Source organism: Capsicum annuum, chromosome 2 (genome assembly GCF_002878395.1).
Source record: "Capsicum annuum cultivar UCD-10X-F1 chromosome 2, UCD10Xv1.1, whole genome shotgun sequence".
NCBI lineage: Eukaryota > Viridiplantae > Streptophyta > Magnoliopsida > Solanales > Solanaceae > Capsicum > Capsicum annuum.
Window position 1 is genome coordinate 152224981 of NC_061112.1, and position 14224 is coordinate 152239204.

Below are 14224 nucleotides of genomic sequence, written 5' to 3' on the forward strand. Positions count from 1 at the left end.
CCTTGGACACCTGTTGTGAATATTTTGCAGGATCATAAGAATGGAGATTAGCATGTCGAAAAGTTAGGACAGTGACATCTATCCAGACACCAATGCTGTATAATAATAATAGTTCTACTTATCAGGATGTAAATACTAACAGTATTGTGGCTTCGTCATAAGTTACTTTAACTATCTTTATAAACCCTAAGAAAAAAAAAGGATTTTTGCATTTGTCAAATGACGACACAAATCAATCTTAGGACACCTTTAGACGCAACTAGTTATGGTTGTGAGTGAAATTAATTAGGGGAAAAAAAAAAGCATATAGCCGTATTGGTTGTGAGTGAAATTAATTAGGGGAAGAAAAGAAGCAGCATGTAGTCGTATTTACAGATGAATAACAATAATAATAATAATAACAACACTAACCAAACCAAGGGTTTATTTTGGGTGGGAAAAAGTAGTATTGGCAAAGAGTCCTAGTTTACCGAAAATTTAACCTAACCATGGTTAATTACCGCGTGACGACACACTGTTTCGGGAACATTTCTCATTTCTCTTCCCACCCTATAAATATCGATGTGTCAGGCGATTTGTAGTCCTTTCTATACCCCTGCGCTTCTCACTCAACTATAGGAAGCGTAGGCCTCTCTCTGCTTCACATAAACCTTTGTATACATAAGTTATTATTTATCCGAGAGAGAGCGAACGGACCGGAGAGATCGTCGGAGTTGGGAATCGTCATCGGAACGACGTCATTAGGTATCATTTCTCATTTCTACTCGGCGATGGTGTTTAGATCTGAGTTGAACTTGTTGTGTTTCATGCTTGACAAATGCTGTGTGTTAGTAGATGAAAATGTAGGGTTTTAGATTGATTTTTTTGGCCTCGGTGTTGTCGCCTTTTTGAAGTCGGAACTTGAAGGTGTTGCTGTTCTCGTTTATTTAGCGAATTTTTGTGTGTTTTAGGTTTAAATGATAATGTAGGGTTTTATATAGTTTTTTTAATTGTTGTTTGCCTTTGCTTTTGTCGCTCTTTTGAAGTTGAAGTTGAAGCTGTTGTTTTTCTCGTTGTTTTAGCGATTTTTTGTGTGTTTTAGGTTGAAATGACAATGTAGGGTTTTGGATTTTATTTTTTTTGGTTGTTGTTTGGCTTCGATGTTGTCGTCCTTTTGAAGTTGAACTTGAAGCTGTTGCTGTTCTCTTTTTTGTTAGCGAATTTCTGTGTGTTTTAGGTTTTTCTGACTGTTGTGTTTTAGGTTGAAATGATGTAGGGTTTTAGATAGGTTTTTTGTGGTTGTTGTTTGGCTTCGGTGTTGTCGCCCTTTTGAAGCTGAAGTCATTGCTTTTCTTGTCATTTTAGCAAATTTGTGTGTGTTTTAGGTTTTTGTGACTGTATTTTAGGTTTGAATGGTAATGTGGGTTCTAGATCGTTATGTTATTGTTTGGCCTCGGTGTTGTTGCCCTTTTGAAGTTGAAGGTGTTGTTTTTCTCGTTGTTTTGGCGAATTTGTCTGTGTTTCAGGTTTTGGTGACGGAGTGTTTTAGGTTTAAATGGTAATGTGGGGTTTAGATCGTATTTTCTTTTTTGTGGTTGTTTGGCCTTGGTGTTGTCACCCTTTTGAAGTTGAGGCTGTCGCTTTTCTCATTATTTTAGTGAATTTGTGTGTGTTTTTGGTTTTTGTGACTCTTTGTTATGTTATTGATTTGTGTTCCAACCGTTCAAAAGCTTTTGAACTAGCGTTACTTGTGTGAATATATATGCATGTGTGCATGTTTTTGGTTGAGAGGAGTGCAGCTTCGTGTTATTATTGTAGCCTCGATGGAATAATATGCATGTGTGCCATGAGAGCTCAATCGGTTCCAACTTTTCTTTTGAAATTACCTTTTGTATGTAACACACCATCATTTATTCAAGTTGATGACATATAATGCATGCAAAGAGTGACTCGTGCAGTCCTTTTCCAGTATAACTGCTTTGTGTAACTTTGATTCTCATTTCACACTCTTAAGCCGTGTTTTCTGGTGCCAGAGGTAATTGGAGACTGAAGCTTGAGATGGCTGCTACTGCAACTGCATCTTCTGCGCGTCCACGTTATGCACCAGAGGACCCCACCCTTCCCAAACCTTGGAAAGGCCTAGTTGATGGTAAGACTGGATATCTCTATTTTTGGAATCCAGAGACCAATGTTACCCAATACGAGAGGCCCGTTGCTACTTCTCATGGGAATACTACTCCACAACATAAATCGTCTGTATCTGTAAGCTCATCAGTTCAGAGTTCCTCTCAAAGTCAACGTCCTGACCGTGATGACAACAGAGGTACCAATGGTAGCTTGAGCAAGTTTTCATCTGGAGAGGGTATTCAGGTATCTAGTTCTAAAGAATGTATATGAATTCAGTTTCTTCTCTGTCTGACTTTTGTTGACTTAGTGACTCACATCAGGGAAAATCAGCAAACTTTTGTGTTGAATGATATCTTGGATTGTTCATTGTCATTTTGAGAATCACTATTTGTGATTTAGTTTACCCGCGTATTCTCTGACAGTTCTCAAGGCAAATTAGAACCTGCACTATGTATAATAAGATCACATTGCATTAAAGAACTTTTGATGATAGAGGTTGAAAATGATGGTAAATATCATTTTTTGTGATCTTTCTAAGCTTATATTGGGCATCATCTTAAAGAACTGTACTTCCTATGTATGACCTTAGGAAAAAAAGAATTGTATTACCATGCAGTAAATGTTCCAGAGTTTCAATACCTTCGGCAAAGAATTGGCAACATAACAGATGTTTTGGCACTTGTATGTTTCCGAGGAGATTAATCCATATTTGTATAGCACTTAGTTTGTACTTTTCACTCTTTTTGCAATTATTTTTTGCACCAGTCCTGAGTAATATCCCAAGGATACTTGCTGAACGTCTTTTAGTTGAATATGCTTGGTTTCAGCCTCAGTAGATTTCTTTTGGTCCAAGTAGATTTTTTTTTTTGCCTTCAAACAGTTTCCTAAATTGTTTTCTGTGGTTTTTCCACACGTTCTTTTCCATCTTTTTTATAGACTGCAAGAGGAAGTGAGCTTTCCCGCGATGGAACAGCTGCAACCAAAGGCTATTGTGCTCCAGCTGGTGCAAGTAACATATCTCCTGATGCCTATCGCAGTCAGCATGAAATTTCTGTTACCGTAAGCATCTGTACCATTTCAATCATTTAGAAACCCTTCGTTTATCATGTTTATCAAGAATGGACGAGGACACTTGTATTTTTGTTAGCCAGTGGCCACAATAATGGCTATGAGTAGTGCATGGATTATGTTTGTATGAATAACAAACTTTGCAGAGATTCTCCCAGAAAATACTACTACTTTCAATCTAATAGAAAGTTAAAAGGCACTTATTATATATTTGGTGAGAGCAGTGAGGAATTTATTTGTAGTCAGAGCAATTCTTTTTTTAATGAAACAAGTTTTTTTGAAAATGAATCAAGAAATGCAACTCATACTGACCTTTTTGTTTGGTTCATCTAGAAGTGTTTTTGATTTCTTTGGTCTGTGATAATCAGTGTCAATACAGATTTGACTCGTAAATTTATAATTCTTTATATGTGCACATAGATCATAGCATGGACCGTGGCATCTCATAGGTGAAACTGATGATAACTTTACTACATTATTGCTCATTGAAAACATGTGTATTCATCTTTTATCATCTTTCTAGAATTCATCCTTCCATGCATACAAGCTTGAAAAGGCATGGCAGTCATATTCATGTCTTATTTTATGTTCTATTTTTCCAGGGAGGTGATGTGCCCCCACCTTTCACATCGTTTGAAGCTACTGGGTTTCCTTCGGAGATTTTGAGAGAGGTATAAATGTAGTCAGTCCATTAGTTTGTTTTAAATCTCTTTCAGGAACATATCTAGTGAAGATCTTACTACTTATTTACAAGGATCAAGTGTTCTATTAATTTCAGTGGCTGCTGGAGGTTCATTGCAGTACTTTTACAATATTTCTCTTTGTACTTTGACGCAGACGCGATATTTGCTCCAGGGAGGAGCCAAATGTCGTACGCTGTGCAGCCCTCTTTTTGGTCTTCCATGTATTTGGAGTGCCCTTATCTGGTGGACCAAATTTTGAAGGGCTTTCTGAACCATCCTTGTTCGTGGCTGGGACTGCTGTTGGTGGTGTAAGTCTGCCACATGGTCGGAACTGAAGAAGAGGCGTCCTCCTGCTGTTGCTTGCATGTTCAATGTTGGCTGCCCGCATAAGGGGGATATGCTTCTTCTTGTGTTGGCCACTTAAGAAAATCGTAGAAGTAATCTAGCAGTAACTTTTGAGCTTGTAAAATTGCTGACAGAGGTTTTCTAACTTTTATATTTCCAGATACATCAAGCTGGGTTTCCTGCTCCTTCCCCTATACAGGCACAGTCATGGCCCATTGCGCTTCAGGGCCGCGACATAGTAGCTGTTGCAAAGACTGGGTCTGGGAAAACTTTGGGTTTCTTGCTTCCTGGCTTTATTCTTCTAAAGCAACGTCGGAGTAATCCTCAATCAGGGCCAACTATTTTGGTTCTGTCACCAACAAGAGAGTTAGCCACACAGATACAAGATGAAGCTGTGAAGTTTGGTAGATCTTCAAGGATAACTTGCACGGTATGACTTGTTATTTGATGACTATGTTTAGAACAAAAGGTTGATTCCAGAAGTAGATTTATCTTTTGATTTCCAAGTAGTGATGCTTGGGCTAACTTATATATTAATATCTAAAGACCAGAGGGCAGCTAGCTGTCACATTTTTGTAACCATGCTCAACTCTACCATATTTTTTCCTGTGAAGTGTGATTCTCAAGATGCATCTTATCAGATGGTTGTCCGCCGAAAGTGAAACTTAGGGGTTAATTTCTTTTTTGGCGGGGGCACAGATTTTATTAATGTTATAGCGATGCGCCAAGATAGTGATGCTCTTCTGAACCTGCTCGTAGAACAATTAACAAATGTTGATATGCTAATGTTTGGGCCAGATGGACCAAGTGAAATGTGTGTGTGACATTTTCTTGAAAATTGGCAATGCTGTATGGTGTTTGGTTAGTGTCTATATTGAGGAGCCCCAACAGGCCCTCTGCTGTGACATTTTCTTGAGAATTGACGATGCTGTATGGTTTTTTGTTAGTGTCTATATGGAGGCGCCCCAAAAGGACCTCAGCTGCGAGATCTGGACAAGGGAGTAGATATTGTTGTTGCTACGCCTGGTCGTTTGAATGATATTTTGGAGATGAGAAGAGTTAGGCTGGATCAAGTTTCTTACTTGGTGTTAGATGAAGCGGATCGTATGCTGGACATGGGGTTTGAACCTCAAATAAGGAAGATTGTGAAGGAGGTGCCTACGCGGCGACAAACATTGATGTTCACTGCTACATGGCCAAAGGAGGTTCGCAAAATTGCAGCGGATCTATTGGTTGATCCAGTTCAGGTTAACATTGGGAATGTTGATGAGCTCGTTGCGAACAAATCTATAACACAGGTGCATTTCTGTTCTGTTCTCTTTTCTTGGACAATGTTCATTAAATATACCTAAGATTCTTCCCGTCTCCTAGACTGAGTTAGAGGACTGAGACTGAGGTGTCATGGTTGAATGCCTCTCCTATTTCCCTGAGCCCTGTGGGTGGACCTGTACTGGACATAGTGAGGTTATATTATATTTAATTAATTGTCATGTGCAGTACATTGAAGTCTTATCATATATGGAGAAACAAAAGCGGCTGGACCAGATCTTGAGATCCCAAGAGCCTGGATCAAAAATCATTATCTTCTGCTCAACAAAGAAAATGTGTGACCAACTTGCTCGCAATCTAACGCGCCCATTTGGAGCTGCTGCAATTCACGGCGATAAATCTCAGGGTGAGAGGGATCATGTGTTGAGCCAGTTCCGCACTGGTAGGTCCCCCGTTCTTGTTGCCACTGATGTTGCTGCTCGGGGCTTGGATGTCAAAGATATCAGGTTGGTGGAATTAAGAATCTTATAGTGTGCTTGATTATTTGTGGGTCACATGCAATTCTCTTTTGATTGTCTAACTGAATGAAAGAATATATGTGCGTTCACTTTCTGATGGGTATATGTGATCACTTTCTTATGGATTGCGCGTTTGGACACCCATATATAATCTTTCCATGTTATTTCCCCTTGGTCGATGCGGTGCAAACAGTTGTGGGGTATGTCTCTGCTTTTTCTTGGGGGATCGTTAGGTGATTCTGGGAGAGCAGAGGCCAAAGCTCTAACTTTGTACATTTCTTGCAACCAAATTACAGGTGAATGTGTGAGGTCTTGATTAAGTTGGAAATGTAGGTGGATGAGTAAAGTTCACTACTTCACTTTGTATCTTGTCCTACAAATTACATTGTGACTTTTTCCCGTATGGTGCCACGATACTCTAGCTGTCAGTTAGGTTAATAAGATCTACTCTGGCATGGTTAGACTTCATGCTTAAATTTTATGAGCTTTTTACATTTCAAATGTTATGCACCTTATAAATATTCTTTAAAGAGTAGCTTCTCCTCCATTTTTGGTGGGAGGATTTGTCTTTCATGTGAGTTAACACTTGATGAAACATTTGTGGCAGGGTGGTGGTCAACTATGATTTTCCAACTGGAATAGAGGATTATGTTCACAGAATAGGAAGAACTGGTCGGGCTGGTGCGACTGGTGAGGCTTACACATTTTTCTGTGACCAGGATGCTAAACATGCTTCAGATCTTATTAAAGTATTAGAAGGAGCGGATCAGAAAGTGCCTGCTGAACTACGCGATATGGCTTCTCGAGGTGGTGGTATGGGAAGGGCTAGACGTCAATGGGATTCTGGCTCAGGTGGCCGTGAAGGAGGACATGGGGGACGTTATGATTCCGGCTATGGTGGACGAGATGGCGGAAGGGGTGGTTGGGAAGCCCCATCATCGGAAAGAAGTGGGCGTGGTTATGACTCAGATTCACGTGACAGGTCCTTAGTTGTTTATTTTATTATATAATGAATTTCACCCCTTTTTTCCAGGCTCTGACTAGTTTGTTGTGATTTAGTGATAGATATGGTCAAGGCTCTCGTGATACCGATGCTCCAACGAGTTTCCATGCTCGTAGCTTCCATGAAACTATGATGCAGGCTTCACAGAGACGTGATCGAAGTCGGAGCAGAAGCCCAAATAAAGGTTCGGGATGGGGTGATAGAAAAAGCAGGGAGCGCAGTCGTAGCCGTAGTGCTGAAAGATCTGACCGGGCTCCTTTTCAAGTCCCAGCAGGATGCAGTTTCCATGAAATCATGATGGCTAGATCATCCTCAGTAGCCTCAAAGCCCCAATCACCCCTTTACTCTGATAACCAATCTACATCAGGTGGTGATTCCAGAGGAAAAGTTGGAGGACCATATGATGATCGCCAAAAGGGCTGGGAAAGAGAAAGATCCCCACCTAGATCGCAGAGTGATGGGAAATTTGGCGATGGACCCAGTGCTTGCAATGAGGAAGAGGAAGAAGGTTTGATTCCTGAAGAAGACGAAGCAAGAGCCTAACTTGGCATGTCTTATATCCAGTGTTTTTTGATGTGTAGTAGCTACCCGTAGGAATTGCTGGGAAAAAAAGGACCCTTTTTATTTTTGTTCAACTATCACCAGCACAATTTTTGGTAAACAAGGTTCTTGGATAGAAGCAAGCTTTTAGCGTATATTTGAAAGTAGATAGCTGAAAGTCTGGAAGTGGAAAGTTTTTGACGGGTGTAAATGTAAACAATTTGACTGTCAAACTTTGTTTAATGGTACTAATGCCAATCGTGCATTGCTTAGAAAAGTGCAGTTCTAAGTGTTGTCTGTGTTGATTCTCCTTGTTCTAACTGGTCATTTAGTCTTTAGCATGAACATATTTCGGTAGTTCATCCAGCTATGGGATGAGCAAAATTTTGGTTTCTTTTTCTTTTTTAGTTAGAGACGTGTTAGATAAGCATTTTATTACAGTTCCGCAGTATATTATTTGGATGCTCGGAGGTATCTCTATCAGAAAACAACTATAATGTAGGACATCATAAGTTACAGGAAAGGCTAAAATGACGATAGCAAGGCATGCACACAGTATATATGGGGGTTCTGTATAGAGAGAAATGCTGCAAAATTCATTTAGTCCTCAATTTCTAACTAAATATACGTTCCTAGTGTAAGGATTAATTGATATTTTTCCAATTGCTGTACAATTTTCTCAAAATGTATTTGAAATGAAAGATGTATCTATAGTAATTATTCATACTATACTATCTTGTTTTGTATTAACAATATTGCTATTTTAGGATTCAGAACAGTTTTTTCACCAACCTTGCTGTTGTGGAATTCAAAGGGCTATGAACAAAACACTGAATTGACAATGATCAAAGGTTTAAAAAGAAGAAGATTGAAATGACTATTTCTATATGAGAATGTTTCCTATTCCGATACGTGAATTTCTAACTCATGAACCAGATCAAAATGTTAGTTAAAACCACATCAGCAGACGGTAATTATTTTCAGTCATAGGGCCTTAGACTTGATGTAAGTATCGCATCGATGTAGATCTCAAATCTCAATATTTTCTTCCTCAATCTTTCACCTTCCATTGTTGACTGGAATTGTCGAACCATCCAGCTAGTTCCTGACCCAATCTTTCAATTACTCGAACCCAATCCTCGAGTTGCTGTGTTTGGTTGACATATTCTTTACAGAGTTGCATTAAGGCTATAGACTTTGATAATTTTCTTGGCTTGTCATGCAACTTTTGGCTTCCGCTGTAATCTCTTTGCTCTTGAATAAAGAAAAACTCCACCTAGAGCCAAAGCAGTCCCTGAGAATATTGAAAAGTTTCTCAAGCTAGTCAATTACTTATAGATTCACTCAACCAATCAGCAGAGATATTACAACTGATATACTTCAAAAAAGGTAAGTAGAGAATCAATATTTACCAAGGGAGTTAATTGGTGAGACTGGTGTTTGGAAAAAGATGACTGAGGATACAATGACCACAACTCTCTTTACACAATTGCCAACTGCATGTGTCACTGGTGATACCATTTCTAGTATCATGTATGAAACCTTACACAAAGAAAAAAGACCAAGTAAGAACGAAAGGTCGATCCAGGATTTAAATTTGATGAGTTCAGCTTTTAAGGTTATTAGCACAAAATCCATTGTACTAGTTGTGCTTTTTCGCACATATATATCTATGCTCCGAGTCAGAAATACTGAGGTCAGTTGAACATATTTCACAAAGGTTGCATCTTCTTTTTAGCCAAAACGATGATGCTTAGTGATATGGTTTTCACTTTTCAGGAGACTCTAAAGCAAACTGAACCAAAGTCAACAGAGCAAACTATCATGTAAATTTACAGGAAGCTAACCTGTTGGTAAGTGTGCAAGCAGAATCCAGATAAAAGAAGTCTCATACACAGTTCTCTACCATTAAAACCTTGCCTTCCCTAGATTGAGAAATAAAATGAATATCACATTGTGGCAAAAAAGAAGAGGGGGGGCAGTGCAGTGCACTAAGCTCCCGCTATGTTCAGTGTTCGGGAAGGGCCGGACCCACGTGGTTACCCGAGGGTACACATGCACCCGGTAACTTTTTAAAAAAAATCGTATATATATGTATAGATATCCTATTAAAGAGTTAATATATATAATTGTGCATCCTCAATAACAAAAAATGTCTGGGTGCACTGGTTCTGAACTCATATGCTAGCATCCTTTGGGCTCCGGCATTGCGAGTTTGATTCTTGATGAATGCCCTTTTTTTTTCATTTACCTAACATAGTAACATTTAATTGCCACCAGCCCACACCGAAAGTGGACTCCCCTAAATTCCAAGCCCTATTATTTCCCAATTTCCCCCAAAAGCCAAACTCCCTAGAAAGTGAAAACTAGAATTACAATTTCAATTCTCCATTTGACCCTAACAGATATACATCTCTTCCTTTTGTTTTTTTATTTTTTTATTTAACTTTGGATAATGTTAAATCATAAATGCTTTTAATATTTATTTGTTGCTAGAATGTTAGTGTGTAAAATTTATTTGTATTTTTGTTTCTTGCTTCTATTTAAGTTTATGGACTTTGATTAAAAATAAATAATTAATTTTATTTATATTATCGATGAATTTTTTATTTTGTAGGAATTTGTTATTGATTCTTGTGAATTGAAAATTTGAAATAGATAGATATTATTCTCCTCAATCAAGTTCTAGTTTTAAAGACAATTCTCATCGCCTTTGCAAAAGCAAAAAAGGGATAAAAAAGCTTCAAGGTCCATTATATTTAAGCACAATTACAAATAAAGCGTGAAATTTAATAAAAATAAGCATAAAGGAGAAAAAATATAAATATATGTCTAGTTCAAGACTAATAATATAAGCATGAATGACAAATATATGAACACAGAAGTTATTTTTTTTTTTATTAAGTGAAATATGAATTGTTTAGTGTTCGTATCTCCAGAAAAGTCTCATTGAAAGTATATCTTATAAATTAGAACATAAACTGCAAATTAAACGAGGCGAGCGATCAACACAAATTTGTCTTTATCCAGAACTTATGCGCGCCTTTGACAATACTGGTGCACCCCCAGATTTTAAATCCTGGATTCGCCTCTGTACGCAGCCTTACCCTGCATTTCTGCAAGAGGCTGTTTTCACAGCTCGAACATGTGACCTCCTGGTCACATGACAACAAATTTACTAGTTACGCCAAGGCTCTCTTTCATATTGTAGCAAATGTATAATATAAAAATAACTTTACACAAGGCTGGAAGTTACTAATATGTACTACTACTACTACTTACAGCATGTTGCAGATAGGATGGAGTAAGCTTGCCTTCCATCAAAATGGCAACAGGTACCAAAACGATGAACGAAATGATTGTGATGATAGAGAACAAATTGATGTTGTCCAATGCCTCCTATTTGACAATCTTTGCTGGTTAATGGTTTCACAGGAAAAAATATTGCGTCTCCAACAAATATGATTAATGAAAAACTAAAAAAGGTAGCCCAGTGCACGAAGCATCTTGCTTTCACAGAGTGTCCGGAGAAGGGCCACACCCCAAGGGCGATGGCTCCGTTTGTTTTCATTAAGAGTAAGCTGTCTGAATTTGAATACACATATGATGTTAGAATAACTGACAATTTTTATTTTCTTAGCAACTAAATGTTTAGTGTCTATACCTCATCTTTAACCATGAACTTTTTGCTAAATAAATTACGCGATTGGTTAGTCAGATTGGAAGCCATTGCACTGCCAAAGCCTATCCTGTTCCAAAGACGGAGGGTAGAGTTCAGAATCAAAGTATAACTTGCTATAGGTCCCTATAGTAACGACAACGGATGTGCTAAACTTTTAACAGGGATAGAAGACGTCCAAGAAATTGCAGTCTTCCAAATAAGAACCGGTCAATCTACCTATACCATGAAAACCAACCCCCTACACCGAAATAGAGCAATATATAGACCACAAAAACGAAACAATAAAAGTAGGGAGAGGCATACCAATTAAAGGAGGCCTCTGTCATTGATGCTAATGCTGCTCCGCCAACAATGGGAACCAGTGAAGATACAATCCAAAGCGATGGCCGCTACATGTGCAAGAGGATCGATCACAACAAGCTCATCATTATAGATGCTAAATAAGCTGAATTTCTAATGCAATGCACAAAGGGATAATAACACTAAGGCTCACAATTAAAGATACATTAGAGTGTTTCCTTCAAGTTATGCTACGCGGTTTTAGCTAAAGTGCTTATAAGCCAAAATCAACTGAACATCATATATTATGAAGAGTACTTAAGGTTGCAGAATTTTATACCTCTGCAAGAAACAGCGCGGAAAGAAGCACAGTGAAAAATGGTTCCGTTGCTTTGATTGTGTGAGTGAAGGAAACTGCTACTCTCCCCAGACTGATGTTTGTTAAAAGATTACCCATTGTGTGAATTGCAGCTAGTGAGAATATTGCTTTAAACTGCAAATTCAATAGATAAATCAAAACAAACATGGTTAGTTCTACCGAAAATAAATTCTCATACAAAAAATATGCATCATTTTGAGCGTGTTTGATGCAACGTAAGTCATTTTCTATGTAAAATGTCATTTTTTTTTAGAAATCCTCTGGGAAAAATATGTAGTAAAAATTAATTACAATACCAATAAATCCGAGTGTGTTTTGATGGATTTTGGTTTCTAAAGATCAGTAGACATATACAAAAGTTAGGTACTGTCAGTTAAAAGTTAGGTATTGTGAAGTTAAAAGTCAACATAGTTATATAAAAAAGTAACTCTGGTTTGTAAACTCGTGAAGTTCATATTTTCTCCAATAATAAAATACCAAAAGTGGGGTCGAGTAGGTAGGGCGTACGCAAACCTTATTTCTGCTTTTCATCAGACACGGGCTATACCGCCTTTTTATGTTCCGTAGATTTGTTGTGTAACTATCGAGAGTAAAGATATCTACATAGTCGCTAATATTCCACCTAAAAGTTTGCTTTTTTAGTTTAAAACGATCAATGCGTAGAATGAGAACAAGTAATTGCTAAGATTCAAAACAGGAATATCCACTACGGACTCTGATCAAACAAAGGGAAATAACGACAACAAAACAGCAAGATAAACAAAGCAAATGAAACAAGGAGGATAAAAAGGAGAAAGGAGTAACTTGAGATTTACTGATTTTGGGTATTGGATGGAGACGAAATCCCCACATAAATAATATTAGCAAAGTCCCACAGCCAAATTGAAAGGCAGTAACAGTTGCAGGAAATGGAAAAGCCTTAAGAACCTGTTTGTTATAAATATTGTAAAAGATATTCAAAAGGTACCAAATACCAAACATAACACCTAGTTGCAGTTTTCGTACAACTTCACGTGGCTTACTAGCCTCAGATCCTTCTGCATTTTCTGCTACTGCTCTAACTTTTAGCAGATCCAATCGACATAGCTTATGATTAGTAACATTATTCCTGTGAATTGAGTAACTTCTTGCGTTGTGAAAAACATAATGTTGAAGTGGTGAATTGAATTTATTATTAGTATTAGTAGTCCTAGTAATAAAGATTTGATTAGGAGGTTTTTGAGGCTTTAGAAATGGTGTAGGAAGAGACATGTAAAATGTACTGGCTTGCATTTTTACTCAAGAGACATATCTGGTTTGGTTTGGATCAGCTTACAAGTGAGAATTGTTAAGTACTACATTTGATTATGTTGACAGCTTGGCAGTTGGCAGTTGGAAAGGTAGGAGAAAAATACATTTTACGTGTCCCAGCCTTCCTTATTTACTCCGTTCCATATTAGTTATCAAATCGAGATAAAATTATCCCTACAATTACTTTCTTTAAAACCTATATAAGTTTATAATTTTCAAAAAGTTTCTTTTTCAAAAGAGTGGATTAAGGGTAAATAAGTAAAATTACATATGTTATTTATGATATATTTAGTCACGTAATTAAAATGCATTTTGGTAATTTTAACATATATTTAGTTTAATATCATGATATTCAATTCTCCACTAAGACAAACACTAGGTGATTTCTTCTCATCTATTATAACTTCGGTGGATGAGTCACGTGGTACCTGTTGCTGGTGGGAGCTGACAGGTCTCTTGTAAATCTAGTCGAGATACGCGCAATCGGGTTTGGAAACCACGATTAAAAAAAAAAAAAAAAAACTGACTTTCTTAAATTAAAGAAATTATATATTGAATTAAAAAGGACTAAATTATATATGTGAAGTAGCTGTGACAAAGGAAGTGGACCCTGAATTAGTGGTGTGTGGTGATTTTGGTACTCGGAGAGTAACCAAAGATGAGTACTATTTCCATGGCCCCATTTTATTGAGCTGACATGCATTGATGAATATTGATGTGGGTGGGAAAGTGCCTTCATTTCATATTGCTTGTCCCAAATTTGACAGTAGAGTTTGAGCAGAAAATTGAATTAGTGATTTTAAGTGTAATATTTCAAACTGAAAATTGAATCAGTGATTTTAAGGAGGACACGGGTTTAAGTCTTGGAAACAGTCTCTGGCAGAAATGTAAGGTCAGATTGTGTACTATACACCCTTATGGTGGGCCCTTCCCCCGAACACCGTGCATAACGGTAGCTTTAGTGCACCGGACTGCTCTTTTTATTTCAAACTATATATGTCATGTCGAATTTTGGGTGTAAAATCTTTTTGAAATAGACTAAAACGTAAAGCAAGACATACA

General features: G+C 37.7%; 2 protein-coding genes across 5 annotated transcripts; one reads left to right on the plus strand and one right to left on the minus strand.

Moving 5' to 3' along the window:
- Positions 1-526: 526 nt before the first annotated feature.
- On the plus strand, positions 527-7809 carry LOC107860657 (ATP-dependent RNA helicase-like protein DB10). Its single transcript, XM_016706087.2, has 9 exons — positions 527-744; positions 2013-2349; positions 3043-3165; positions 3777-3845; positions 4363-4632; positions 5150-5500; positions 5700-5977; positions 6597-6971; positions 7049-7809. Exons 2-9 carry the CDS (start codon positions 2038-2040, stop codon positions 7533-7535), a joined length of 2265 nt encoding a protein of 754 aa, XP_016561573.2. The 5' UTR covers positions 527-744; positions 2013-2037; the 3' UTR covers positions 7536-7809.
- Positions 7810-8346: 537 nt separating this feature from the next.
- Positions 8347-13250, minus strand: LOC107860658 (phosphoenolpyruvate/phosphate translocator 2, chloroplastic). 4 transcript variants are annotated; one of them, XM_047407598.1, is made up of 9 exons: positions 12878-13249; positions 12677-12799; positions 11834-11986; positions 11518-11603; positions 11197-11281; positions 10815-10931; positions 9380-9457; positions 8945-9074; positions 8347-8826 (listed from the first exon to the last, which is right to left on the minus strand). In XM_047407598.1, the coding sequence occupies exons 1-9, from the start codon at positions 13142-13144 to the stop codon at positions 8750-8752; spliced, it is 1116 nt and encodes a 371-aa protein (XP_047263554.1). In that variant the 5' UTR covers positions 13145-13249; the 3' UTR covers positions 8347-8749. The 4 variants fall into 4 exon arrangements, with proteins under 4 accessions (XP_047263554.1, XP_016561576.2, XP_016561574.2 ...); XM_016706090.2 differs by lacking the exon at positions 12677-12799 and having other exon boundaries at positions 12878-13250; XM_016706088.2 differs by having other exon boundaries at positions 12677-13248.
- Between the last annotated feature and the right edge of the window lie 974 nt (positions 13251-14224).

Coding starts and splice junctions, on each gene's coding strand:
- LOC107860657 (XM_016706087.2), top strand. CDS start 2,038: ATGGCTGCTACTGCAACTGCATCTTCTGCGCGTCCACGTTATGCACCA. Junction 3,166..3,776: donor AGCATGAAATTTCTGTTACC/GTAAGCATCTGT, acceptor CTATTTTTCCAG/GGAGGTGATGTGCCCCCACC. Junction 5,501..5,699: donor CGAACAAATCTATAACACAG/GTGCATTTCTGT, acceptor TGTCATGTGCAG/TACATTGAAGTCTTATCATA.
- LOC107860658 (XM_016706088.2), bottom strand. CDS start 13,144: ATGCAAGCCAGTACATTTTACATGTCTCTTCCTACACCATTTCTAAAG. Junction 10,932..11,196: donor AGTTCATGGTTAAAGATGAG/GTATAGACACTA, acceptor ATTGTCAAATAG/GAGGCATTGGACAACATCAA. Junction 9,458..10,814: donor CATCCTATCTGCAACATGCT/GTAAGTAGTAGT, acceptor TTCTCAATCTAG/GGAAGGCAAGGTTTTAATGG.